This window comes from Alosa sapidissima, chromosome 12 (genome assembly GCF_018492685.1).
Source record: "Alosa sapidissima isolate fAloSap1 chromosome 12, fAloSap1.pri, whole genome shotgun sequence".
NCBI lineage: Eukaryota > Metazoa > Chordata > Actinopteri > Clupeiformes > Clupeidae > Alosa > Alosa sapidissima.
The window spans coordinates 7,518,039-7,544,899 of NC_055968.1; the positions used below are offsets into that span (position 1 = coordinate 7,518,039).

The 26,861-nt window shown below is 44.8% G+C and overlaps 2 protein-coding genes across 4 annotated transcripts in view; both read right to left on the reverse strand.

Annotated features, from left to right (window-relative positions):
• fam20b (FAM20B glycosaminoglycan xylosylkinase) overlaps nt 1–12,722 on the reverse strand; it is a 33,932-nt gene extending 21,210 nt beyond the window's left edge. The window contains exons 1-4 of one of the 3 annotated variants that reach the window (XM_042056747.1): nt 12,508–12,722; nt 8,953–9,113; nt 2,919–3,202; nt 557–870 (exon numbers count right to left, since the gene is read on the reverse strand). In XM_042056747.1, the coding sequence (XP_041912681.1) occupies nt 557–870; nt 2,919–2,981 (377 nt within the window). In that variant the 5' untranslated portion in view covers nt 2,982–3,202; nt 8,953–9,113; nt 12,508–12,722. The remainder of the gene's footprint in view (nt 1–556; nt 871–2,918; nt 3,203–8,952; nt 9,114–12,507) is intronic. The other 2 variants (XM_042056748.1, XM_042056749.1) reach the window with 2 other exon arrangements.
• A 635-nt stretch (nt 12,723–13,357) lies between these two features.
• The window catches only part of ralgps2 (Ral GEF with PH domain and SH3 binding motif 2), an 87,981-nt gene continuing 74,477 nt past the window's right edge, over nt 13,358–26,861 (reverse strand). The window contains 7 exon segments of the mRNA XM_042057330.1: nt 13,358–18,469; nt 19,142–19,233; nt 20,394–20,499; nt 21,932–22,024; nt 23,956–24,061; nt 25,457–25,534; nt 26,392–26,446. Coding sequence (XP_041913264.1) covers nt 18,440–18,469; nt 19,142–19,233; nt 20,394–20,499; nt 21,932–22,024; nt 23,956–24,061; nt 25,457–25,534; nt 26,392–26,446 — 560 coding nt within the window. The 3' untranslated portion in view covers nt 13,358–18,439.

Below are 26,861 nucleotides of genomic sequence, written 5' to 3' on the forward strand. Positions count from 1 at the left end.
TACGTGTAAACATCACCACATCCTGCACAACAAGGATGGGGAGAAGGGCGAGTGGAGGGGGGGGCTTCCCGGTCTAAACCATCTGACTTCAAAGAGGGCAGCTGTGTACATGAGACAGTGGGGTGGACAGTGTGTGTGTATGTACTGTATGTGTACGTGAGAGGGAAAATCTTTCCCATCTCTAGCAACCTACACATATGCATGCACACACACGCGCACACACACCTGCCAATTTCACAGTAGGTGCATATTGGGATGCGAATGTGTGTACATGCATTCTTCTGATTGTGAGTCATATCTTATTTCCCCACAACAAAACTCTTCACACTTATTCACCTCACTAATTCCCCTGTGTATGCAATCAAAGACAGGCATATCTAGAGTTGCATCACACATGAGATTTTGCCTTCTTTCTATCAGTGAGTCACACTACCTAACTACGTACCCATCCATCAATCCATTCGTCCGTCCATCAACAAGCACGCATATGCAAACGCACATGCACGCACGCACACACACACACGCAGACACAGAACCCACCCTCTTGCCTACCCACCTCTTGGGCTTGAACACCACTTTCTGGCCACCATCCAGCACCAGCAGGGCTTTGAGCTGGGTGCCCTTGTAGCCCACGTCGGCCCGCTCCAGGCGCGAAGTGCTCAGGGCGTTGAGCACCGCCGCCAGCTCGGGCGTCTCGTCCGGATAGACCTCGCGCGGCCCTACCCACTGCGCTGCCACCTCCCAGGGTGACTGGAGTGTGTGCGTGAGCCGGGCTCCGCGCGCCAACGCCAGGCTGGCCTCCATCTTGCGAAAGGCGCGCAGGTCACGGCGGCTGGCGGCCGAACCCTCGCCGCCATCCAGCAGGAAAACCTGCGGCCAAAAGAATGGGGGTGGTGGGAAACACAGATTTATCATCTGAGCAATCTGCGGGTGTTCTGATTAACTGGAGGGGAGAAACACTGATATCATATCAACCGAGCAGACCGTGGGCATCCCAGTGAATTGCGATGTATATTAGATATTGATCTATTGCTAAGCCCCCCACCCCCCTTAGTCTTGAATTTCCCCTTGGGGATCAATAAAGGATCAATAAAGTGTGTGTGTGTGTGTGTGTGTGTGTGTGTGTGTGTGTGTGTGTGTGTGTGTCTGTGTGTGTGTGTGTGTCTGTGTGTGTGTGTGTGTGTGTGTGTGTGTGTGTCTGTCTGTCTGTCTGTCTGTCTGTCTGTCTGTCTGTCTGTCTGTCTGTCTGTCTGTCTGTCTGTGTCTAGTTAGTCAAGAGGCACTTTTGGAGACCTATATATCTGATTTCGTTTAGTATCCGTCATAGAACTCCAGTATCTCATGGAGGAGTAGAGTCACATTACACAGTTAGCACACCCATGTTAAAGTTGACAAAAAATTAAATTAGCCCCACATCATCACGTACCCTTCTACATACAGTAGCTAGAGATTGGCATGCAAATCAAACCAGCTATTAGGTTAACCGAAATAAAACCATGCCAATCTCTAGGTATGGTGAAGGGTATGTGATGACGTGGGGCTATTTTAATTCCAAAGGCCAAGGGAACTTTATCAGGATGCATGTCACGATACATCATTCATTCACAAAGATTTTTTTAATTAAGGCATTAAGATCAATTTCCAAACAATGATTTTCCCTCATTTTAGTCAACTTTAGCATGTGTGTGCTAACTTAGTATACTGTATGTGCAAAATTAAAATCTGGCTTTCCTGGATGGCAAATTTAAACAGTTATTGTGATATCAAGGTTTGTTATTATGGTTGTGATTTCATTTGCGATATAGCTTTTGAGAGTCAAGCTTCCGTTCAATAATCCAAATTTCGCCTCAAGTTGGGCCAGAGTTGCACTCTATATCATGGCCTGCGGGCAGAATTTTAATTCGAATTCAATTTGCGTGAATGCATTGACACAGCACTATTCAACCATAGACTGTAAAAAGTATTCAACCCAGGAATGAGCTCCAGAACTTCCCATATTTATTCCATCTGATTTTATTTTTAATGTGTGCTCCGCAAGTGATCTAACTTTCCATGACGTTGGCTCCTTAAACTGTAGGGTGTTTGGTTTGTATTATGCATTGCCTTTGTAATTTGCCTTTAATAAAACCATTAGCCAAATGAATACATGCAAAAGTAATGGTAACACTTTACACTGACATGACACTGTCATGACACATGAACCCTGACCATAACCCTAACCCTAACTTGTTATGACAACAACCGAATGTCATGCACTTAATAACAGAAGTGTTTATGACACATTCATGACAGTGACAATGTCACTCTTATGGCGATACGGTCAAGTAAAGTGTAACCAAAGTAATACAGAACTGAGAGCTGCAACTGATCATTATCGGAAGGTTGTGTTCTGAATTATTTAAGCTGTGTGTTGCAATGGAAAAGATCATCAGGTATTAGGTAGAACCTGACAGTAAATAAAACATCATCAGCTAGGAGGTAAAACCTGTCAATGACTGACCATTCACCTTTGTTTACTACATTTACCTTTGTACATTTATTTGTACTTTCTGTACGTGTACATTATAATGCAGATTATTAATATAGGTCAGTGTTTCCTATACATTGACTTAATTGTGGCGGCCCACCACAATATCAACATTGACCACCACACAATGATTTTTCCAGGTTGTACTAAATTGTGCTTAAATCTGGTTAGCATCATAACCACGCTGTGCTAATTTGTTAAAAACTTAAAAACTAGAAAAAATTCAAGTTAATTCTGCAAACCAACCACCGCAAATGGAATTTAATTCTGTCGGAAACACTGGCGTTGGTGTTATTACCTTCATTATTTAGCTTGAGCGCTACCTAGACACACGACCGCATCATGGCAGTGAGGAGACATGGCTGAGACATCTACATCACTGAGACGTTACCTTGGCCAGGCCCAGCAGGAGCAGCAAGGCACAGAGTAGCACCACACGCTGTTTGAGCTTCATGGTCGCTGCCGCCGCCTGGTGGCCCCCCTCGCCTCCCACAAGGCGCCGCGTCCGATGGCCTCTCCTCTCGCCACTGCTACCGCCGCCACCACTGCAGCCACCGCGCTCACGCCCAGAGCATGGTGCCCAACGCCGGATCGCACCTGCACCCGCTCCCACTCGGTCGAAGTGCCCTGCTGCACCCCGCTGCTGATGCCCAACGCACTTCCCCAGGAGAAGAGCTGCAGAGAGAGCGATATAAATATATTCATAATTTCCATCATCATTATTTCTTTATTGTCAATCATAAATACGCATATAGGAATAAAAAGATATTACGCACAACCATATACATGCATTATCCATTTGTTCTCAGCTTTGGCAATATTGCATCACTGCAATGATGCCAATAAAGCCAAGCTGAATCGGAGAGAGAGAGACAGAGAGGGAGAGGGAGAGAGAGAGAGAGCGAGAGACAGTCAAACAGACAAACAGAGAAGGATAAGATGGAAAACTAGTGTCTGAGTTTTAGTCTCAGTATCACTGATTTATTGCTTAATTAGCGTTATTGTAAAATATTTTATCGTACATTAGGTGTGAGACAGTGGCTATTAGTTTTAGGGGGCTACCGGGTTCTCCTGGAGAGATAGGGCTACAAGAAAGGCCAACGATCGATAGAGGCATTTTCACAAGCTTAATTACGAAGAGACACCCGCACAAGGACATTCATCATTCCAGTAACTTTCACTGTGTTAATATAACAACATAAAAGAAGGCAACAGCGAGCAGCTTCTGGTGAATTCTGCACCATAGCAGCACAGGCATGTCAGAGGTAAGGAGACGTGTCTAGCACGGGGACGAGGGAGCCCCTGCCCTCATCATACCTCGCAGCCTGGGGGAGAATATCACAGGCCGAGTTCAGCCGCACAGAGCGCCCGGGGAAATATGCGCAGTCTAATCAAATACAGCACACATGTACACACACACACACGAGCAATGAGACTGGCTGTGTAAGTGCCAGGTCAGCTCACACTGCAGCACAAAGCAGGAAAAGGGAGGTGGCGGAGAGAGCAAGACCTCAGACTGGCGATGACTGGTCACCTCGGGCACACACACAATAAGAAGGAAGAGATTAGGATAAACAGAAATCCTGTGCTACCACAGAACCGCGATTTGTGAATCAAACGTCCACACACAGTGAAACGATCGGCACAAGCTCTCGAAGAGGAACCAGTTTTGCATTACCTGTATGAGAATACACTCAATGGGTCATTCCATAAAAAAAAAAAAAAAATCAACCAATTTGAGCATACTTCCCCAAACCATCCTCTCAAAAAACAAAAACATCCAAACAAAAAAAAAAAGTGTGTGCTCCTATACCAGGGGTGTCAAACTCATTTTCATAGAGGGCCACATCATTGAATTTATAGGTTACTGAGGGCCACATAATCGGCGAACATGTACATGGTGCAACCATGAAATCGGTATTACAGTATGGCTTATTCAAAATTGGTGTGAAATAATGGTCCTAACCACTTTAAAACAGTAACTGAAATAAAAAAGAAACAGCCTACAACAGTAACATTTCCAAATGCAACTTCTAGGCCTATTAGTTAACAACGGATCAATATTCATTCATGGACTGACATTGATGAGAATAAACTGCAGTCAATAATGTGCATAACAATGTCCATAACACTTGTTTGTGCTCAAGGTACTGTGTGTGTGTGTAAGTGAGTGAGTGAGTGAGTGAGAGAGTGAGAGAGTGAGAGAGTGAGAGAGTGAGAGAGTGAGAGAGATCCGTTTCCCGGTTTTATGTCCGTGCATTGCAAAAAAAGTAGCCTACATAGCATAACAATATCCACATGCAATAATACAACAACGTCTACGATGACCTATTCATTTGGACAAATTGATACAGCCCTATAGCTAAAGTTACCTTTAGTTTAGTGTACCGTGACGTCTGGCTTTAAACAGCTGTAATGCAGTCTAACGTTCTGACAAGCACACCAATTGCCTACCTTGTTCTTGCCCATCTGAAATAACTCCTCTTGCTTTGCTGCCTCCATCCTTTCTGTTTTCGTTGTTTAGTATTAGTATATATACTTTTTTGATCCTGTGAGGGAAATTTGGTCTCTGCATTTAACCCAATCGGTGAATTAGTGAAACACAAACAGCACACAGTGAGGTGAAGTACACACTAATCCCGGCGCAGTATGTTTAAATATTTATACAATGGCCCCAGCAGTGTTGCGACTGGCTGGGGCACCTGCACCGTACGCCGGCGACCCAGGTTCGATTCCCGCCCCGTGGTCCTTTCCGGATCCCACCCCGACTCTCTCCCCCACTCACTTCCTGTCAGTCTCCACTATCCTATCTGAGTAAAGGCATAAAAAGCCCAAAAATATACTTAAAAAATATATATATTTATACAATGAAAGTAATTAATTTGCCCTGTCACAAAGCCCTGTACCCCTCTTCAGGCTATGCAGTTAGCACAAGGGCACTGCAGGCAAGATGCATTTATAAAAATACATTGATAAAAAATATATAGATGCATTTATGAAAAAACTATAGATCAATGATCATTAATGCTTTCATAAATGTGGTTTATCTAAATGTTGCATGCTAAATACACAAGAACTTTCCCCTAGACGTTTGGCAATTTTTGCAATTGTTTTTCTGAGAGCATGGCCTAGGACAGGGGTGGCTAACCAGTCCAGCATGAAGAGCCAAACATTTTTTCCACACAACTCAAAAGAGCCGCACAACAAAAAAAGATGCCCACACTACAACAGCGACTTAGGCCTACAGTTTAAATAGATCTTCTCTTTTACATTTAAAGTGAGACACTTGGCAGATGCTAAAATTATCGTTTTCAGGAATGAGTAGCAAGCAACAAAGATATGTGACACACATCACAAATTCCCCATCACTGAATGACTTATTAGCATGAAAAATGCTCCAATGTAACAACTGATAAGATGCCAATGTGACCATCAAATGTTCCGTCGAGTGTTCAGTACATTTTTTAAAAGAAACAAAAAGAAAACGAGTCTGCTTCTCTGACTAACGTCTATGTATCCTACCTTTACCTTGTACTTGCAAAGGTCAGTGCCTTTGGGAAATGTTCAGGTTTGAAGCTTTATGCATCAGTTAAGTCTGGCATACCAAGTACCAAACTAACGTGTAGAACACGTTTCAGAATTAAATTCTATTTGTGGTGGTAGGTTTGCAGAATTAACTTGAATGCAACAGTTTAACAAATTAGCGCAGTGTGGTTATGATGCTAACCAGATTTAAGCACAATTTAGTACAACCTGGAAAATCATTGTGTGCTGGTCAATGTTGATATTGTGGTGGGCCGCCACAAATAAGTCAATGTATGGGAAACACTGCGTTTTTTAACGGTGTTATTTTGGTTATGTTGACATATCAACCAGAAGGGTTATGCTAGCCTACAAAAAAGATGAATCCTCCTTTTGAATGTCTGTGTTCCTCTTTCTATTTACGCTTAGCGTCAGGGTTTTCCTGATTGCACCAGTAGCATTACACCTGGCTAAAGAAACAAACGTGTCTGCTTCTTTTTGGGCTAGATTCCTATCCATAACCTTAAACATTGCAGCCTAACTATTGGCAGTACTATCAACTTATGAAAAGCATTTTCATTTACCAGAAATATAGGCTATTTCAAAAAATAAAAAACTCTAAATCCAAGGAGAAGTGAGAACATCAGTTGAGCAGCCGCGAGCCGCACGAGAGGAGGCAAAGAGCTGCATGCGGCTCGCCCTATGCCAGCTTATCACCATCCTCTTCTGTTGCTTTTAGTGCTGTCAAACGATTAAATTTTTTAATCACGATTAATTGCTATAGTTAATCACGATTAATCACATATTTTATCACGATTAAAATTCTATTATTTTGTATTTCTTAACTTTCCAGTCCATATTGACAATATAAAGCAATTATTGTGTATCTTGATTGGGATTCAAATGAAAGCAAAGCAAGTTAGCCTACTTTATTAACTTAACTTTAGACGTAGGTCTATTTGATTATTTCAAATCAAATTTCAAAAGATGTGCAGCAGGCCTTGAGGCAACACAATATAGGCCTATTCTTCAGAAATATAGCTGATATAAACTGAAATAAATGCTACCGCAGAAGTGCATGCACAAAATGTACACACATTATAAAGGCCATAACAAACAGAAAATACTATTACTAATAACTTATTCATACTATATTCATTATCTTTGAGTTCAGTTGAAAAGAATGGAATCTAATGTAAATGAATGTCGAAAGCAAAGTGCATGCACTCATGTCGGCATTGGTGTCCACAGCAATTTAAAACATCATTCAGCCGACCGCGGGAGTACAGAACTGCGTTGGTGTTTATTATCTCCACGACTACAGGAGGAGGACTAGGAGGAAGAAAGTTCTTAGAATATTTGCTGCTAGGAAGTGTCTGGCAGTTTGAGGACAAGAAACAGTGCATCAAAGCCACATAAAGCCAAAGAGTCAAAATAGTAGCAGCCAAAGAGGATTGTTGATAACAGAACAAGTGACGGGGAAAAAATCTTTGGCGGCACACGATTAATGAGTCAGCCTACTACTCTTTGGCCGGCTCGTAAGCCCAACCAAGTGTGTTCAGCATGCCTTAACGTAGCCTAGCCTACTAACAGGGCATCATCATAAAGATACATTTAATTTGCATCACGCCCCATTTTACCGGAAAGTTAACATTATGTCATTGATTCCAATGGGAAAGACAGCTAGTAATCACACGTTGACGTTACATAACGTTATTAATTCACAGAACATTCAAAGCTACACTTACCATAATATCCCATGTAAAACGGTTAGCTTGCTAGCTATAGTTAACTGAGGAACTTTAGTATAACATAGCCAATTATCTCCTAGTTGTAGGAAATAGGCTACGTTCATATTACAAGTGATAGAATGAATGTGTGGCTTATGTTTAGTTGATGTTATGACATGTAAAGTTAAGCTTGCCGAACTTAGTTATAGTCAGCCATGGGCAGTTTGACTGTGCCTACATTCATGACACTCCTGTTAGTAAACTGCAAGAGCAACAAATAGGAACATAATGGTCATATTAATCCCATAAACACACAGATAACTCTTACACCAACCTTATTTTGAGCCTTTTATTCACGTTTGTTTCAAGATTTAGTAAGTATATAAGCCCTTTTCGCTCCCCACTTCGATGCAGCATAGGTTTCCATTATATCCAAACAGTCATCTATGATCTTTCCCCTAAAAGGGGGCGTGTACGTGCAGCACATACAACGTTCTATTCCATTCGTCAGTGCGTATTGTTTAGTTTCCAGTCTAGCTGGATCCGGTGTGGTGTTGCAGTTGTTCTAACGTTACTAGTTGTTGCAACAGCATGTGAAAAAACTACAAAGTTTGTTAGACCAAAAAGAACGTTAATCTTGCGATAAAAACATTGACGCCGTTAAAATTGGTTTGCGTTAACGCCGTTAATAACGCGTTTAACTGACAGCACTAGTTGCTTTGTGTGTCTATATGTGTTTGTGAGTGTGTGAGTGTGTGTGATTACACTGTTATATCACGATGAGTAAAATCACAATATGTGGAGGGCTCCTTGCTTACACCGCACAATGAACAGCTGTGGAGAGCAAACTATAGTTATGATGGCCACGCCACAATGTGAATTTACCTCAAGACACACAAACACAAGCTGGATGACGAGCCTTAATCAGTTTTCCATCCTCTTCCATTATCTATGGTCTATTTAAAACTTGGGAGCTTTAACTGTGATAACTATCCCAAGCATATGGTCTTGGCACTCAACCAACCAAACACACACACACACACAGTCAGCAAACAATCTCTGCACACACACAAACACAACTGAAACCTGGATGATGCCAACAGCTGCACACACACACAAACACAACTGAAACCTGGATGATGCCTCCGCCACAGTACGGGAAGCAAAAAGTACCTGTGGCTGTTTGTCTCTCCTTCAGCAGGATGAAAAGATGACTGATGCAGTGGCGTCTCTCTGTTTGCTGGGTTTGGTTCTCCCTCTCTTTCGGTCTCGCTCACCGACTCCCCCTCTGTCTCTCTCGCTTTTCGTTTTCTCTCGCTCTGCACTCGCTCAGCCTTCAAAATACGAAAAGGACAAAGGAGCGTTACAGTCCCGTTGTTGTCATGTTCCGTGTATGAAAAGCCGGAGCTGAGCGACAAACAAATATATTATGAGAGGCTGGATATTACACTGGCTACAGAATGAAGTACAGTTAAACCCAACATATGGACTCTTCCCCGGCATGGGATTATTTGTATAACTGCTGCAGAAAGACAAACAAAACAGGGAGGACTATACACATACACTCACTTCCTTGCTACAGGTGCACACTCAATACCTACTGTATATACACACAAGAACAACAATCAGTAGCCCAGTCTCCACACACACTTGCACGCACACACACACGGTTCATGTGTATGTACAGACCCATAAGTCCCGAGAGAGGAATTACAATGTGTGCAGAATACTGAACGGATATAGCCAAGCGGACACAGAAGAGTGGGCGGGTTGTTGCGGGGGTATGTGTGCCAGGGGGGTAGGGATCAGAACCACTAACCCACAGGCGGGCACAGCGCAGAGAAGCCGCTGCAAATAGCACACATCATACACACACAACCTAAGCTTTATGACAAACTCACACTCTTATAAATACCAATAACCCCTCCCTAAAACAACAACAAAAACAAACCGCAAAATTCTCTACTGAGGGATTACTGCGCTAATCTGTCATTACACCCAACAAGGCAAAAAGAAACAGACACAGAAACAGAGGGAGGGGTGGAGAAGGAGAGAGAGAGACAGCGAGAGATCAGAATACCCGCATATAACAAAAACAACACATAAAGCATTAAGCTCTTGCACTCACTTGCTCACATACCAATTATTTAACCATCGCAAGGGGGTATAATGTGTGTGTGTGTGTGTGTGTGTGTGCGTGTGCGTGTGGGGTGGGTAGCTGGAAGGCAAACCTGTGATAGAAAATGTGGAAAATGGACACGGGCCAAATAAAAAATAAACAAACAAGGAAAGGCCCCAGAACACATCAACTCTGAGGCCTTTCCTACTCCACCCTCTATCCGCTGGCTTCCGAGTCGACACCTTATCTACTGCACGTTCCTTCCCCTGCTTCCAGTGCAGATAGAGAGATAGATAGATAGAGAAAGAGAAAGAGAAAGAGAGAGAGAGAGAGAGAGAGAGAGAGAGAGAGAGAGCAAACCCCATACTGCAAAAGAACACAGGCTAATGCAGCAACATCAGGGAAACAGCACAGAAAGGTGGTGGACCATCTAAAAAGGTGGTAACATGACCTTTAGATCTCAATGTTGAGGTACAGGCTACAGCTACCTGAGGTAATGCTAATTATAGCTGTGCATCCTTGCTGCTCATTTAGCAGGGTTAAGAGACAAGGTCAAAGTGAACAGCCACAGATGAACTACCGTAATAATGGATGGCTGCTGGGTACTGTATTTGTGGTCACCCTGCTAAGACTGGAGAGACCTATTGAGTGGTGTTGAGTGTGACACTTTCACATCTTCTTGGATCTGACACTTGTGTCCTACAGAGGAGCATGTCTCTATGTCAATAACTGTCAAACTGCTAGTCTATCTGTGTTAGTTAATTCTACTATGTTGCAATACACAAAAAATACAACACAGCACTTTGCAACTGACCAAGTGTAGCTTAAAATATGGTTGAGAGAAAAAAAAAAACAGCTCAACCACTGTGTTTATGGAAAAACACAAGTGAAATGTGTGATGTGTGTGATGAGAAGTGTGATTAAAAGATAGTCAGTGAAAATCGATTGAGATGGTCATAGCGGTGCAAACACTGATGGCTCTATTCATAGTGCAGTGATCTACGGCAGAGATTTAATTAAGAAAACCTGTACACTTTGACCTATACGTGAGTTACCCTGTGATAAAGAGGGAGGGTAGGTCAGACCATACCCATTCATGGCACATGGATAATCGATGACAAGTTTACGCTGGGTTTGTTTACACAACTGCTCAAGCTCCCATCCACATCGCATTCGACCCTCGGGCAGTGGGCATAGCCCCACATTACGCCTCATTCAGACAAACGCCAATATGACGTGGAACCATCAAAATGATCTATTCACATAACTTATAACCTCATCTATAACGTTGACCGCAGTGATTAGACTGCGAGTGTCAGTGATGTTTCCGGAAATTATAATAAGCAGTCTAATTTCAAGACACCAATTTATTTAACGTTTAACGCCACGTTTCATGCCGAATTAAACAACACCTTACAACGATTCAACTTGTAGGCTGGGTGTGGTAACTAACGTGTTATTTCGCTTTGTCTGTAACAAGCGGACAAGCAAGGGAGGAATATACGTTGTCGGCTGCCTTGCTATCAAATGTTACGCTCCTTCCAACTTGACATGCCACCATCACCTGCTACAAGTCCCTTCCTGGTTTTCGTTTCAGACTGGGCTGTCACTGACCCTCTGGGTAGCAGCCACGCAGGCAAAATATCGAGCTGTGTTTCATACAATCGCCCATTCATAACACCAACACTCGCTCAGGCAACATCGCAGTCTTACATTGGTATGTTAGTTAACGTTAAAATTATCAACATCTTAAATAAAAGGGACCGGAATAACTATTCATATTATATATTAATATACTAATCAGGTGAGCTGCTAACAAGTTCCCCATCGAGGTGACAGAACATGAAAAGAAATTACACACGACAGCTGGACATAAATTACTCCAAACATAACATTGACTAACGAAAGATGACGTTTAATCGCCAGTATAGCTAGTAGTAACAAGGCGTCTAACGATGCAAAATAATACTAAGTTATCTTCGAATTCACCTCGTGTATAACTTGATCTTAACGTTAGCTAACCGCAACCACACGACGACAGGCAAAACCTGGGTCGCAGTTGATTTAACAGTTAACACCATGCTAACTTTGGTAATCTTCATGTTAGTTAATAGTGTCGTTAAAAGCAACATTAACGTTAACTGTCTATATAGTTAGAGGGGGAAACTATAGAAAGAACGCGTACAGTATAAACAATTCATGGGCAGTCTTAACTCCGGCTATCCTATCAGTAACGTTACTTAACTTTGCTGTTTAGTAGGTGTTGATAGTTAACGTTAGCTGGCTGTAGCTAGCGCAATGTTCTCTGGTTGCCCAGGATTTAACGGTAACATGTAACTAACGTAGGAGCTAACCTCGTCGTCGACGTGCAACGTTAACTTCATTAACATTAATGTTACTATGCGTTTATACGAAACCCCTCTATGTGTTATGACATTAGCAGGCAAGCCTGGTCATCGCTAAGTTAGCTAACAAATCAATGGTATCAGTAGCAACTAGCTAGCTATTTGAGGAGATCACGTTAGCCTGCTAGCGTCAATATTTGCTAACGGTAACGTTACTTCATGATGGCTAGCTATTTGCAGCTTGATCGTTAACAGATTACGCACCTCTTCAGGCCAATTACAAGTCTTCGTTACAAATCTGTGAGGGTTAGATGTTGTTTATCCGATAACAAGCCTGTGCTCGGTAACTGTATGTTACGTTTTCACAATCAGACCTAGCTACATCATTTCCATCCGTCTTCTGCCACGGTCCTTCTGCATGTAACAGAATGCACTTCCTCGCCAACAGAGCATCGTCGTCGCCGCACCCCTTAAAGCGAACGCATACTGTGCTACACGCAAAAGACATGCAGCTTCTATGTTGGAATGTGTTGAAGCCCGGTTAATGAAATAAACCGTCAGCTACACAATTTAAAAATCAAATCAAATTCCGCCAGGGCAAATTCATTGTTTTGCAATTGCAACTGTAGCCTACTCAATGACCTCTGAATGAAACTAAAACAGCAGAGGGAGCTGAGACACTACTTTGTTAATCCTTTTCTTCATTTGCCTTACAGAAAAAAAAAGTCAAGCCTGCTAGATCCAAGGAGTTTATTCCTAGACCACAAATAGTCTCGTGCTGGATCCTGTATATGGTTATAGGTCGCCTCTGCTCTCAGTCGTTAGCACAGCAGCACTGATTTAGTCACCAGCGCCTCCCAGTGTCAAAAGGTCAGCCACAAAGTGCACTCATGTAGAATGGAGTCCTGCCAGTCCCACGAAATTACTTGCATGACAAGTCTGACTGTCCCCAACTGCTGTTAAGGCCTGTATGCACTATGCAGTTTATAAGATAAAGATAGAGAAGATGCTTTTTCTTGGCACACAATAATGTATATATGTGGTCTTATAGGTGTTGTGTTCTTGTGCAAGATGGTTAAAACCACTAAGCACTGAAGAAACAAGAGACAAAACCTTAATAATTCAAGTAGTTTTATTTTTAAAAGGAGGAATCAAAATGAGTATAATTAAACCAGTACCTAAAGTGTTTTTACACTAGCTTATGCGCAAACACACACAAACACTCTCAATGCAAACATCACCCACTAAGTGCTCACATTCACCCACAAGTCATTCACATCACCCCAGTCAACGCAGCCTTTAAGCGCGGTTCACAATATTGCAGAACAAAGGTGAATAACAAAAAAATAAACAAGGTAAAAAATGAATAGAAGTATTTATTTGGGTCAACTTTCTTCAGAGGCCCCGGAGCACATCACTCAGGTTTGAGGTCATCGTGCTGGCTAGGGTACAGGGGACTTTTAGATGGGTAGTGAGGTGATTTTGTGCATGTGTCTGGGAGGGGTGGGATGGGTTGTCGAGACTCAGGGATAAAGGGGGCTGTGTGTGTGTATGTGAAATGGGTGGGAGTGTTTCAAGAGATGCACGGGAATCACATGGCATCCTGCATCATCTTGCATCCTCTGCCTCATGAGTTGCTTTCTAGGCATTGTGCCAAATGAACTGCTCTGCCTCGAACACACTCTCACATACAGTAATGCATTAGTCATCCCCACAGCCCCAGGGCATTACCTTCAAACAAGAGTAAGGGCTCCACTTAGAGACAGAGAGAGAAAAAAAAAGAAAGGAACTCCCTTGACCCACAAAACCACCCCAAAAACAAAACACAACCCATCCACTGTAACAGAAAAAAAAAAAAACCCTTCTGTCAAAGGGAAATCTTTGCATGTTTTACTGTATACGTAACAACTGTGTTCCATATAATGCACAGACATCACTTGACCTGATGCAGAGACAACTAGTTAACCCAATAAAACCACTGTTTGCTTGGTGCGATTGTACACTAATTTGTTGTCCTAAGGGCACACGTCACGACTGCTTACCGTTTCACGTTAGCTGTGCTCTACCGCAAGAATGCGGCACACTGCCTTACCTACGCATACCATAGATGCTTGTGTAATCGTGTAAACATACAACACAAGACAGAGCAAAAGGGGGGGTGGGGGGGGGGGGGGGTAAATCAGTACGCTTCCTGTAGGTGGTCTACACTGGCACAGTACTGAAGAGCCCACAGAGTGGTGTGGTTGGGGAGGAAGGACAGGCATGAATAGATCAGCAGCTCCTGAGTAAAGCATTCAGAGTATTCAGGCCAGTTCTCTTTTGTAGAACTGCTCCTCATGACTGTTAAGATCTCTCACTCTCTCACTGGGTTTTGTTCATTTTCCCCTGAAATGTCTTTCTTGTTCAAACTAGTCACAGCCTGATAGATGCAACAGAATAGATGAGAAGTGGAGTGAGAGAGTGAGTGAGTGCGTGCGTGAGAAAAGAGAGAGAGCGAGGAGATGACAAAATGGGTCAAAGGCTGGTGATGCAATCACTGTTTGTCATTTGCAGAAAAGGTCAAGAGCCTTTTAAACACCGCAAATCATATCAGATAAGTGAAGGGGCCTGTCTAAAAGTGGCTGGCTTTCGCTACGCAAACACTCTTTCCATCTCCCACACCCACAACACACTCTAATGAGTCTGATCACCATCACGAAAACCTCCTCTCATCTGTTCCTAAGTCCGCTTCACTAGGGACCTCAGTTGGTCAGAGCGGGTAAAACCAGTGTGTGGCTTTCCCGCTGATATCTAACATGGGGACAGTTGCTTTCTGGTGTATTTGGGTTTGGGTTTCTTGAGAGAGTGGTACTTATGAAAGTATAATTACAGAACTACATACATAATGCCAGACACATGCACATAATGCTAACCTTAGAAAAGACCACTCAAGAGAGGACCGAAAGTATTTGTGGTCGATTAACATCCGTTTTCAAATCAGATCCATCATTACAAGGGAGGTCTCATTCCGGAAGAGATGACTACTTCCTCTCCATTTAACCTTCACAATCTGACATTTCTGTCTGCTCTGAATAATTGATCCCTAGGGATCCATCAAATACAAACTCCATCAACCATCACCAATGGCACATTTGCTGCAGTCGACCATTAAAACAAGATCATTCACTGCTGCACTTTGTCAGCATACCTTGCTTAACCGCTCCTATAACCAATGAAACGTATGCACATTTCTCCAGGAAAATGAAATGTCTTCAAAATAATAACCTTAGAAAACCTGCAAATGTACTTTGAAGGAAACAAAAGCTGGAGCAGTGAAATGAATGTGTGGGGTCAGATAGATGATGGCATAATTGCTAGCAAAGGATTTAACAGGTCGAACTAAACCGCAGCTGAGGCTTGTAGAAGGTGAAGTGCTCAGCAGACACAGTCATAAATGGCACAAATTAGTCTCTTTCCTTCACTAATGGACTGGTCCACTGCAGCAATAGCAATTCTCCGAAGTCAGGAATGTGGGGATGGACTACGTGCCAGGAATAGGGAAAAAAGACAAAAAGATTCTCTGAAATGGTGCCAAAATGCTATGGAGGGCATGCATGAAAACTCCCAGGGATTTTCTCAAGTTTGGAAGAGACAAACCAATAGAGGGGAAACAGGTGACCACCCACTGCCCACACCCTCATTCCATCGGAGGGGGTTTCGGTAATGCTGACCTACACCTGACTCTCTCCCACCAGCAGTCGGAGAAAAGAGCTGTTATGTCTGTACACTGGCACACACGGGCATATGCATAACACACACACACAAAATCTGCAATGTCTGGCAAGGAAAAGATTTGCACATCAAAGTGTGGTTAAGCAGGTTCTAGAGTCAGAGTTGGATTGTAATACACAACACGTTATTGGGTTAGTCTCCTGTTAAATTAATATGACAATTATATGACACTTACACACTCCTACAGCTCCTCCAAGCTCATAGGAAATCCCTGCTGAACCATTGGCCAGGCCCGTCTTAATGCAACAGGACATTGTCCAGGCCCGTCTTAACGCAACAGGACAACACAACGTGTTGCTTTACAGAACACAGACTTTCCATGGAGGACACACGGGAAGTCATTCATCACAAATAAAAATGACCACAAAAAAAGATAAAAACTAAATAAAACGCAAAAACAAAACAGGAGGACATTGACTGAAATGTAACATAAAAAAGTAACAGACAATTAAAACAACCTAGACATGTGCAACTTGGTCTACACTGTAATACTGTACACCACCCTCCAAAATCAGATTGAAAACTAAGACAGTATTTTAAAAAAGGAACTAAACAATAAAAAAAGAACTAAAAACAGATAACAAATGGCTCCATGATAGCTTTGCATTTCAGCTGTGTCGCAGACCAATACCTAAAAGGAGGAAGCTCAGAAATGGGAAAAAAAAGAAAAAGAACTATACACGCTCTCATATAGACTTTGGTGACTTTCTTCTCTTAGGTTTTTCACACCTTTGTGGGAAGGTTGGTGTCAATACCCTTCCACACATACGTAAGTGTATAAACAAACACACACACACACACACACACACACAAACAAACAAACTCACTGACAGTACAGTCTCGGCAGAAGGGGACAGGAGGGATTTTCTACGGACGTGACTACTTTCTTCTTTCACCCTCAAACAAGAGAAACGTGCAGCCGTTTACAGGAAACGGCCACTCGCATAATCTCTCCCTCTGAAAAGGTGACGTTCCCAGCGGCTATCACTGAGACATTGGGAGACCACCTCCATATCACGCCAGCTGGGTTTGAATACCTCAGCCACGAAAAAAGAACGAAAGACATAGCAAGAAAGAAGAAAGAAAGAAAAACTGATAAGGAAACCTTTTCATCACTTGAACTTCAGTGACCTTTAACACCCCCCCTCACCACCTCCATTTCACAATCTGTCCATCTAGCTCTTCAGATCTGCAGGTGAGCTCGCCAAGGAGACATGAGGGGGAAATGAGGGGGAAATAATCTTTCAGAGGCCTCTGGGAATTGTAGTTTTTCATCTGGTATTCATTAGTTGCTGGAGCCCTTTTTACATTTCTGTGTCGCAATCACTTTTTTAACAAGTGTATAACGTCTACTTGCTTGGATGACACAGAAGTGTGGAAAATCTTGTGTCATGCTTCTTTGAGCCCAAGTCAAGTGTGTGAAAAGACAATCAGTGTTTTGTGGTGTGTGTGTGTGGTTATGGATGAACGCTGTTTAGAGTGCGGTCAAAGTGGAAAAGAGGGTGAAATCAAACAAACTTCACTTTATAGTCTAAAAGTCTGCTTTGTCAAGAGGCTGATGGAGGAGTGCCCCAGCCATTTTGGAGTAAGAGGTGTGCACACACTAAGAAACACACACACACACAAAATTACAGCCAATAACCAACACTTTTTACACACACACACACAGTCCATAACCAACACACAAAGCGTAAAGAATTAACGCGACAGCAAAAAAACAAAGTCACCAAAGAGGAGAGGACCAGGACACCCAGGAGGATCTCGTGCGGCCCCAACAGACATGCGTTAGTCCCCAAAGGATCCACATAAGGCATCCTCCTCTCCTCACGTCGTCTCGTTCATTTCCTGTGTCTTGTTGTTTGGGAGGGGAGGTGAGGTGGCTCTGGCTCTATGAGTTCTGGGGTGGTGGTGCTGGTTTGTAGGTCCAGAGCAAAGTGTATAAAAGATAAAATAGGTGGATAGGGGAAAAGTGAGAGAAAGAGAGAGAGAGAGAGAGAGCAGCAGGAGGAGGAGGAAGGGGAAGAGACAGCCCAGGGTCCCCCGTCAATAGGCCTGCTGCAGTCTCAAGTGAGGGGCACTGCAACTGTGCTGCTCTCACACACTCACACACACGCACGCACGCACGCACACACACACACACACACACACACACGCATGCATGCGCGCACACACTCTCTCCCTCTCAGACACACACACACACACGCTCTTTAAGGCAATGGTGGCAGGTGGGGTTCAGGTGGGTAGCAGTGAGGCTAAGGGGTGGGCTCATGGCAGTGGTGAGCTCCCAGTACTGTTGAGTCTCTACTCTTCTTCTCTTCTCTCCTTTCCTCTTTTCTTTTCCTCTGCTCTCCTTTGCTCTCTCTCTTCTCTGTTTGGTTTTCCTGTTTGCTTTCCGTCCGACCATCTGTGTCTCCTCTCGTGTCGGTCACTCAAAGGACATCAGATTAGCTGGCACCTGAAATGCAGTATATTGATTTGAATGACCTGGGGCAGCTTGTGCACACAGATGCGCACACACACACACACACACACACACACACACACTCAAAACATTTTGTGGCCCCCACCAGGTGGCACTATCTGATACTACAGTTCATATAGAGCGTATATTTTACACACAAGGGAACACCATGCATGCGTTCCTCCTACATAGACTTCTTTGGGCATGGTGACACAGCGAAGAACAACAACAAAAAATAAAACTTCTAAAAGCCCGGATGACACCACAGGGATTCTAAACCTCACCAGAAACATTTGAAAACTAGTGCATAAAAGTGAATCACTAGCTGAAGTGCAGCATGTTCCCAAGGCAACAAACTCTGCTTTCTGCTGAAAGCCCACAGTTCTTTCAGGGGTACCTCAATCATAAGAAAGTCCATTAGTTAAGTGCATCCCTGTATTCATTAGCCAAACCCCATGCAGAGCTAGATATGTGTGAAGTCTTTAGGCCCATGTCTATTAAGCATCAACTATTCACACTAAAAAAAAAAACATTCTCCCACTTGCACAACACACACACACACACACACACACACACACACACACAGACAGACAGACAGACAGACAAGCACACATACATGCACAGACCCACACACACACACACACAAACAAGCAAGCACACACACACCTGCTGCTTGTTGCTCTGACACGCTGTACTCAGGTGTTTGAACCAAAGAAGCGCGTTCATCCTGTTGCCTGCCTGGTACTTGTAAGAGTTGCCTGCGAGAAGGAACACACACACACATACACACACCAGCTGTTAAAATACACTCTTTGACTGTTACAAGTCTGGAAAAAAGGGAACAGGTCACACACACACTGTGGAACACAACCAACAGCAACACATACAGTAACTCATATTTTAACCGCAACATGGGGGAGAGAGAAGGGGAGAGACAGCGATGTAGAGAGAGAGAGAGGGGAAGAGAGAGAAAGAGAGAGAGAGAGAGAGAATGGCCCCAGATGTCTCCGCACCGGCGTTGCAGACTTAGGGCTGAAGCTACTCCGCCAGATCTGTGGACCAGGGAAGCAGAGCCCGGTGGGGGCAGAAGAGATGAAGGACGCCCTGTCCAAACATCATCAACAACTTCACTGCCCCATTTCCCCTTTAAAAAATGACTCTAGATTCAATATTACACATAATCATCATCCCTTTGGATAGCCACCCAGACTCGCAAGGGTGATTTAGCATGGTGAATCATTACACCCATGCCAAGACGCTTCAATATTTGCACTCACAGGCACAAAAACATGCACACACACGGTAGCACGCACACACATGCTAGCACGCACAAACACACACACATACTCACGCTAGCACACACATACAAACACACACACGTTAGCACACACACGCATATCCTAACGCTAACACACACTCACACACACACACAGCTGCGGTGATGTAACCTGGGTCCTGCAGGGTCCATAAAAAGTGGTGGGGATGTGGAACAGATGATGACTGAGACAGTGAAAAATGGCAAGCATGCTCCGGCCCGCCTCTTCAGAGCCAGACAGATAGCAGATAGATAGTGTGTGTGTGTGTCTGTCTGTATGTGAGCACATGAGTGTGAATGAGTACATTGTGGCTTGAGGGAGTTCTTTGCAGAGGTGTGCATGTGAGGTTGTCTGACTTGTACGTGTGGGTGCGTGTGGTGGTGTGTGTGTGTGTGTGTGTGTGTCTACACGTGCAGAAGTGTGGAAAAACATTAACATCTGTCTGAGCCTGTACAGTGAAATACAGCAGGACATAGGGGAAGTGGTTCTGTGTGTGTGTGTACAGTATGTCTGGCCTTAATAGGAACTCGACAAGACAACACTGAAGATGCTGATTGGCTACATCTTTATGACTGTGCATTGCGATTGGCTGTTTGTCTCACCGTGCTCAGAGTCGGTCAGGAGGAAAACGTCGGGATGCTCAGGGTCGTCCGGCATCATGGCCATCAGACCCACCACTGACGTGCTCTTGCTGGCTGTCGATTTGAACTGCAGGAGGGATTACGGGCGAGAGAGAGAGAGAGAGAGAGAGAGAGAGAGAGAGAACAGAAAGAAAAGCAAAGATGAGTGGGCGTGCGTCAAAGCGAGAGACACAGAGAAGGACAGAAATGATCTATGGAAGGAAAAGGACAGCATGCAGGAGACGGAAAAAATATATTTTCTTACGCTAGCATTATTCAAATGTCAACCATTAGGGTGCAATCACTTCCTCATGTGTGTCTAATGCCTTGAGCGTGCTTTATTCTAAATGGCTGGTTTTACTGGAGTGTGACGTTAGACTTGAGTCACGACACCCACCACATATGGGACCCATACAATGCACACGTGAGATCCAACAATAGCAAAATGAGCTTGGGTATTTTATGGTGTATTCCATTGGCTGTGATATTCATTATGCAAATACACATAGACATGGCGATACACACACTTATTAGGCTGTGTGTGTGTGTGTGTGTGTGTGTGTGTGTGTGTGTGTGTGTGTGTATACTGCATACGGTTCCCATTACTAAAGAGCTGAGAGTGACAGTCGGTCAGGCATTGATGACGTCATGCGTGTCATTATCCAATGAATGCAAACAGCTGCTGGCCCCAGCCCACGCCAGAGTGATTACCCACGACACCTTGGAATCCCTCTTGGTATTTATTTACCCCTTATCAACCCCTTTTTCTCTCAGTCCTCTTTCCACTCTCTCTCTACTTCGCTTCAGGCCTCCCACGGGCTCCTGTGCAGTTTCGCTAGAGGTGAGTGGCACCGCCGTGACCCGTCAAACCGATACTGTCCAGTCAGCCCGTTCCGCCCACTACGTTAGTTCTTATTTTTCTCACTACCTTACTCAATCACTGACTCGCTCGCTCACTTACTGTTAGACTTTCACTCGTCAGATCACTGTCTTGATTTCCCCTTTATCCACCACCATCACCTTCAGCACCACCACCACCACCACCACAGCCACCGCCGACACGCAGTCCCGTCACAGCCAGTCACACTCTCTGGTTCACAAGGCCACTGTTGTTTTCAAAGAAAGTCCAAACTCTGCATGTGACTGTCCATCCTTGGGGTCACTCAACAGGGTGGTAGGAGGGGGGTATTGGTGCAACATTGACATCATTTGGACTGCATGCCGTGGCGAGATGTGGTTTGGCAATGCAGCAGTTCTGAATAAGAGCCAGGCTGGTTTGGCCCCAACTACATAAGATGCCACTGGTGATGGGGGCGGCTCAGTGATGATGATGATGATGAGTGGTGATGAGGATGATGATGGTGGTGATGTGGTTGCTGGCTGTGGCTTGGATAAGTTAAGAGACTGATGATGAAAGAGTGAGAGTGAGAGAGAGAGACGGAGAAAAAGAAACGGCAGACAGAGAGATTGTGAGATATGAGCGCGATGGAGAGGTGGAGGATGGAGGATGGGAGACTCACGTGCTTCCTCTCTGTAGCCTTGAGGGACTTGGCAGGGTAGTAAAAGAGCTGAGTCTCACATAGAGCCACCCAATACTTAGTCCATGATGCAACCTAGAGAGAGAGAGAGAGAGAGAGAGAGAGAGAGAGAGAGAGAAAGAGGACAGGAGACAGGGAGAGAGCGAGAGATGGTGAGGTGAGAGGGAAAGAGAGAGAGAGATAAGTAGATGATTAGATACAAAAGGAGAGGGAGAGAGAGAGAGAGAGGAGCGAAGGAAGAGAAGAGAGAGCAAAAAGAGTAGAGAGAGAGAGGAAAAGGGGAGAAGGAAGAGAGGAAAGAGTAGAGAGAGAGAAATGAGAGGGGGAGGCAGAAGAGAGGAGAGACAGATGATGAGTACACAGAGCTCCTTCCAGGCTGTGGTCGGGTGGAAAATAAAAGTGCATTTAATAGGACACGGAATGGGAATCACAGTCTCTCATAAACTTGTAATGAACAAGATCTTGTGCATTGCAAGTAAGTGTGTGTGTGTGTGTGTGTGTGTGTGTGAGCATGTGCACATCTGCGGTCTATTACATAATAAAACATGTGAGTTAAAACATCAAAATTTCTCCAAAATAAATTATGTAAAAATAATGGGCCTTTATATGCATTCAAAGGCCAACTCTCAACCTTGGCAGCCCAGCATAAGACTATGTTTCTATATAGGGGCTGCAATAAAGATTTATGAGCGAGTGGACCTGGGGTGGACTGAACAACTTTATAACAGCAGGAACAGGGCTTCAGGAGTCGGGCAGAAGCGTCTGGCTCTTTCCTGGAAACCACGCGATGCTTACGGGCCACGGCGCTGGTGTGTTTGCGGTGGGTTTACGTGGGTGTGTGGGTGAGACTTTCAGACGTTGTATGTTGACAGACACGACACATGTAACAAAAAAACGATGCGACTTACACCAAAACAGCTCAAAAACAACCCAATGAAATTTCACAGTTCAAGTGAGTGGGAAAATAGACTGAGTCACTCACACACAGCCAGGATGGAAGATGACTTATTGGAAAAGACAAGGGGTAGAAAGAATTTAGACTGCGCACAGATGATTGACAGGCAGAGAGGAGGCAAGATGGAGCTTTCAAAGAGTCCCTCTGCTCCCCTAACGGAATTTTAAAGCAAGTTTTTACAGCTTGGATCTCTCTTGCATGTGCACACACTCACACACACACACACACGTGTTCATTTGTGTGTGTGTGTGTGTGTGTGTCTGTGTGCGTGTATTAGTAGGGTCTATCTGAGGACACTGTGGATGTGATGATTCTAGTGGTTCTGTCCTTATCGAACACATTTTACGGGACACCGAGAGAGGACAGGAGGAGAGAGGAGGAGGGGAGAGAGAGGAGAGAGGAGGAGAAGGAGACAGAGGGGAGAGGAGAGAGGAGGAGGGGAGAGAGAGGAGAGAGGAGGAGGGGAGAGAGAGGAGAGAGGAGGAGAAGGAGACAGAGGGGAGAGGAGAGAGGAGGAGGGGAGAGAGAGGAGAGAGGAGGAGAAGGAGACAGAGGGGAGAGGAGAGAGGAGGAGGGGAGAGAGGAGGAGAAGGAGACAGAGGGGAGAGGAGAGAGGAGGAGGGGAGAGAGAGGAGGAGAGGGAGAGAGAGGAGAGAGGAGGAGAAGGAGACAGAGGGGAGAGGAGAGAGGAGGAGGGGAGAGAGAGGAGAGAGGAGGAGAAGGAGACAGAGGGGAGAGGAGAGAGGAGGAGGGGAGAGAGAGGAGAGAGGAGGAGAAGGAGACAGAGGGGAGAGGAGAGAGGAGGAGGGGAGAGAGAGGAGAGAGGAGGAGAAGGAGACAGAGGGGAGAGGAGAGAGGAGGAGGGGAGAGAGAGGAGAGAGGAGGAGAAGGAGACAGAGGGGAGAGGAGAGGTGATGGAGAAATGAAAAAGCAGGACAGTATGATTGGAGGATTAAACTAAGGCATGTGAAAGGTGCATAATGTATCCTGCGAGCATATGTTAGAGAAACTATGGAATATAGGCTAGCTGTGTGTGTGTGTGTGTGCTCACCGTGGGTTTCTTGCCCTCTTTAAGGACCGTTTTCCGGCGCAGGACTCCCTGCAGCGTCACAGCTCCTGGGTACAGGTGCACAGCCAGCTCCTCAGACTCAGCCGAGCTACACAAGGATAGAGAGAGAGAGGGGGAGACATTGAGACATTAACACACACACACACACACACACACACACACAATATCCCAGGGTGAAGTGAACAGTGAGAGAGATTTGATCAAATTCAGGGCTTTCAAACTCAGCATGTTTTTTTCTCTCTCTCTCCTGCCTAAAATGCATTTGCCCTCTGTTACCTTCAAAGTTTCGAACACTAACAGTCTCTCAACAAATGGGAAATGACATCTGAAAAGCACTAACAAACAACACACTTCTCACTACTGACAGCACAACAGCGAGAGTTTGTATGTTGCCTCACCACAACAAACAAACAAACAAACAAACAAACAAATAAATAAATAAATAGCCTTTTAAATGTTGGCCTGCTTTTGTGACTGTACTTTAAGCTGAGGATGCACTGAACCACACACATACTTTTCTACAATTACACTAACAAGCATTTTCACCATCTAAAGCACATGTACTGAAAGCAGTGTGGTTGTCCCACTGGCAGTCTGAAACAGACACTCTCCCCCATTTGCTCCTCTCTCTTCTCCTCCTCACTGTCAGGCTCGTGGCCAGCTGGCCCAAGACCAAAACTTTATTGCAGATAGGGGCCTTGGGTTTATACCAGTAGACCACGTCCTCCAAAGCCACACACACACACACACACAGCATTGAAATGAGCCCTACAAATCCAACTAAAGGGGACATTCACAGTGAAAGCCAAATTATAGAACCCTTGAAACAATGTGTTAAACAACTGTAAGTGCCATTTGAGAGGAGGAGGGAAAAAAGATCACCTTGAAGATACTCACTTGGATTTTAGGGAACAGAGTATAAAATCAATAGAGCGAGATAGAGGTAGAGTGAGAAAAAGAGAGAGAGAGAGAGAGAGAGAGAGAGAGAGAGAGAAACAGAGTGTGTGCGTGAGTGAGAGAGACCGAAAGAGAGACAGAGAGTGAGAGAGGGAGTGAGAAAGAGTGAGAGAGAGAGATAGATAGACAGACAGACAGAGAGACAGAAACAAAGACAGAGTGAGAGAGAGGAAGCACAAAACAAGAGAGCAGGAATCTCTACCAGCAGGAAAGCCTGAGGTTAACACCAAGCTGAACATTTGCAGCAATTGGAGGGGGAAGAGATTTGAATCACCACCACCATCTCACAGGCTACTGTGACAGATTCAGAATCAGGGATCCCCGACACCCGATCATTGCCCCGTGACACACACACACACCCACCCAAGAGGCAAAACACACTGCAGCACCCAGCGGAACCCAGACTCCCCATTCCACCCTGCAATGGGGGTGCAGGGGGGGAGTGAGAGGGGCACAGGAGGGTGGCGAAAGAGATTTGGGGGGGGTCGAAGGGCGGCGTCGGAGGGGGGGCGGGGGCACTCTGTACCTGCTGGGCTTGAGGACTCCTCGGCATGAAATGCGGGCCACGCGGGTGACTGGGCCCAGAGAGTGATAGAAGCGCGTCCTGTGGGGGGGGGGGGTTTCAGTGACAGGAGGGGGGAAGTGGAGGAGGAAGAGGAAGGATAGGCAGGGGTCAAAGGTCAATGAGGGAGGTCAGTGAAGACACAATGAGGGAGAGAGCACAAGGGCCTGTCAGAAAGTGTATGCGAATATGAATGTGTCTATGTGCGTGTGCGTTTACTGGTATAACTCTGTGTGTGTGTGTGTGTGTGTGTGTGTGTGTGTGTGTGTGTGTGTGTGTGTGTGTGTGTGTGTGTGTGTGTGTATGTATGTGTGTAAGAAAGTGTGTGTGTGTGTATGAAAGTGTGTGTTTAATGGCATAACTGTGCGAGTTAAAGGGGCTCTCAGAATTGTTACAAAACTGTTAGAAGAGACAAAGCTGCCGGGGTTCAGAGTCTGTGTACTGATGTAACGCTACTAGATCTGTCTTCGTGTGAGACCCCATGAGCTCTGGGAGCTGGCCCATGGTGTTAAGGACTCGAGTCTGACGGGGACACGGTGCTGGAGATGTTTCTACAGTTTAAACAGGCTTTACAGCTGACCATGCTGGCCTTCGTGTTCAACTGCGAGAGTGCTGGTCATGGTTATGAGGAGAACTGTAGAGCAGAGACTGCAAGGCTGCACAGAAAGCTAGCTAGCTAGCTAGGGGGAGGCAGAGCTGCTCAGCTCAACACTGCCAGAAGAGAGAAACTGGTCACACAGTAATCCATGTTAGTGTCATCCTGCTTGTGAACACAACTGTACGAGGGTTTATGTGACTAACTAAATGTTCGAGAAAGTGGATATATTACACTAGACGCTGCAACTGCAGGTGTCTAAGTGTGTGAAAGTTTGTGTGTGAGTGTGTGTGAAAGGTCTCACCTTTCAAATGCAGGCCATGACATCTCCTCACTGAGTTCAGAGCCTTCACTGCTTCCTGCACACACAGCATAGCAGTTTTAAGGAAAACAATACATTAACTGGCCCAAAATAACAGAATGTGGATGTGTGTCTCTGTATGCACATGCACGTGTTTGTGGGTCTATATGCTTATGTCTTAGTGTGTATCTGGGAGTACTACTTGAGTCTGTGTGTGGGTCAGTGATGTGCAGGTAATTCACATGCTGCATACAGTATTCTTGTGTTTGGAGTCAGCCAATGATGTTTCAGAAAACAGCTTGTGGCCAGCCTTCAGGTGGCATTGGACTAATACACTACTCACAAAAAGTTAGGGATATCTGGCTTTCGGGTGAAATTTAATGTTTCAGTACAGAAAGTACTGAAACATTGAACTGTTGGACATTCAAAAGTTTAGAGAAGTTCACCTGTAAAGTTTACAGTGGATTTTAGGT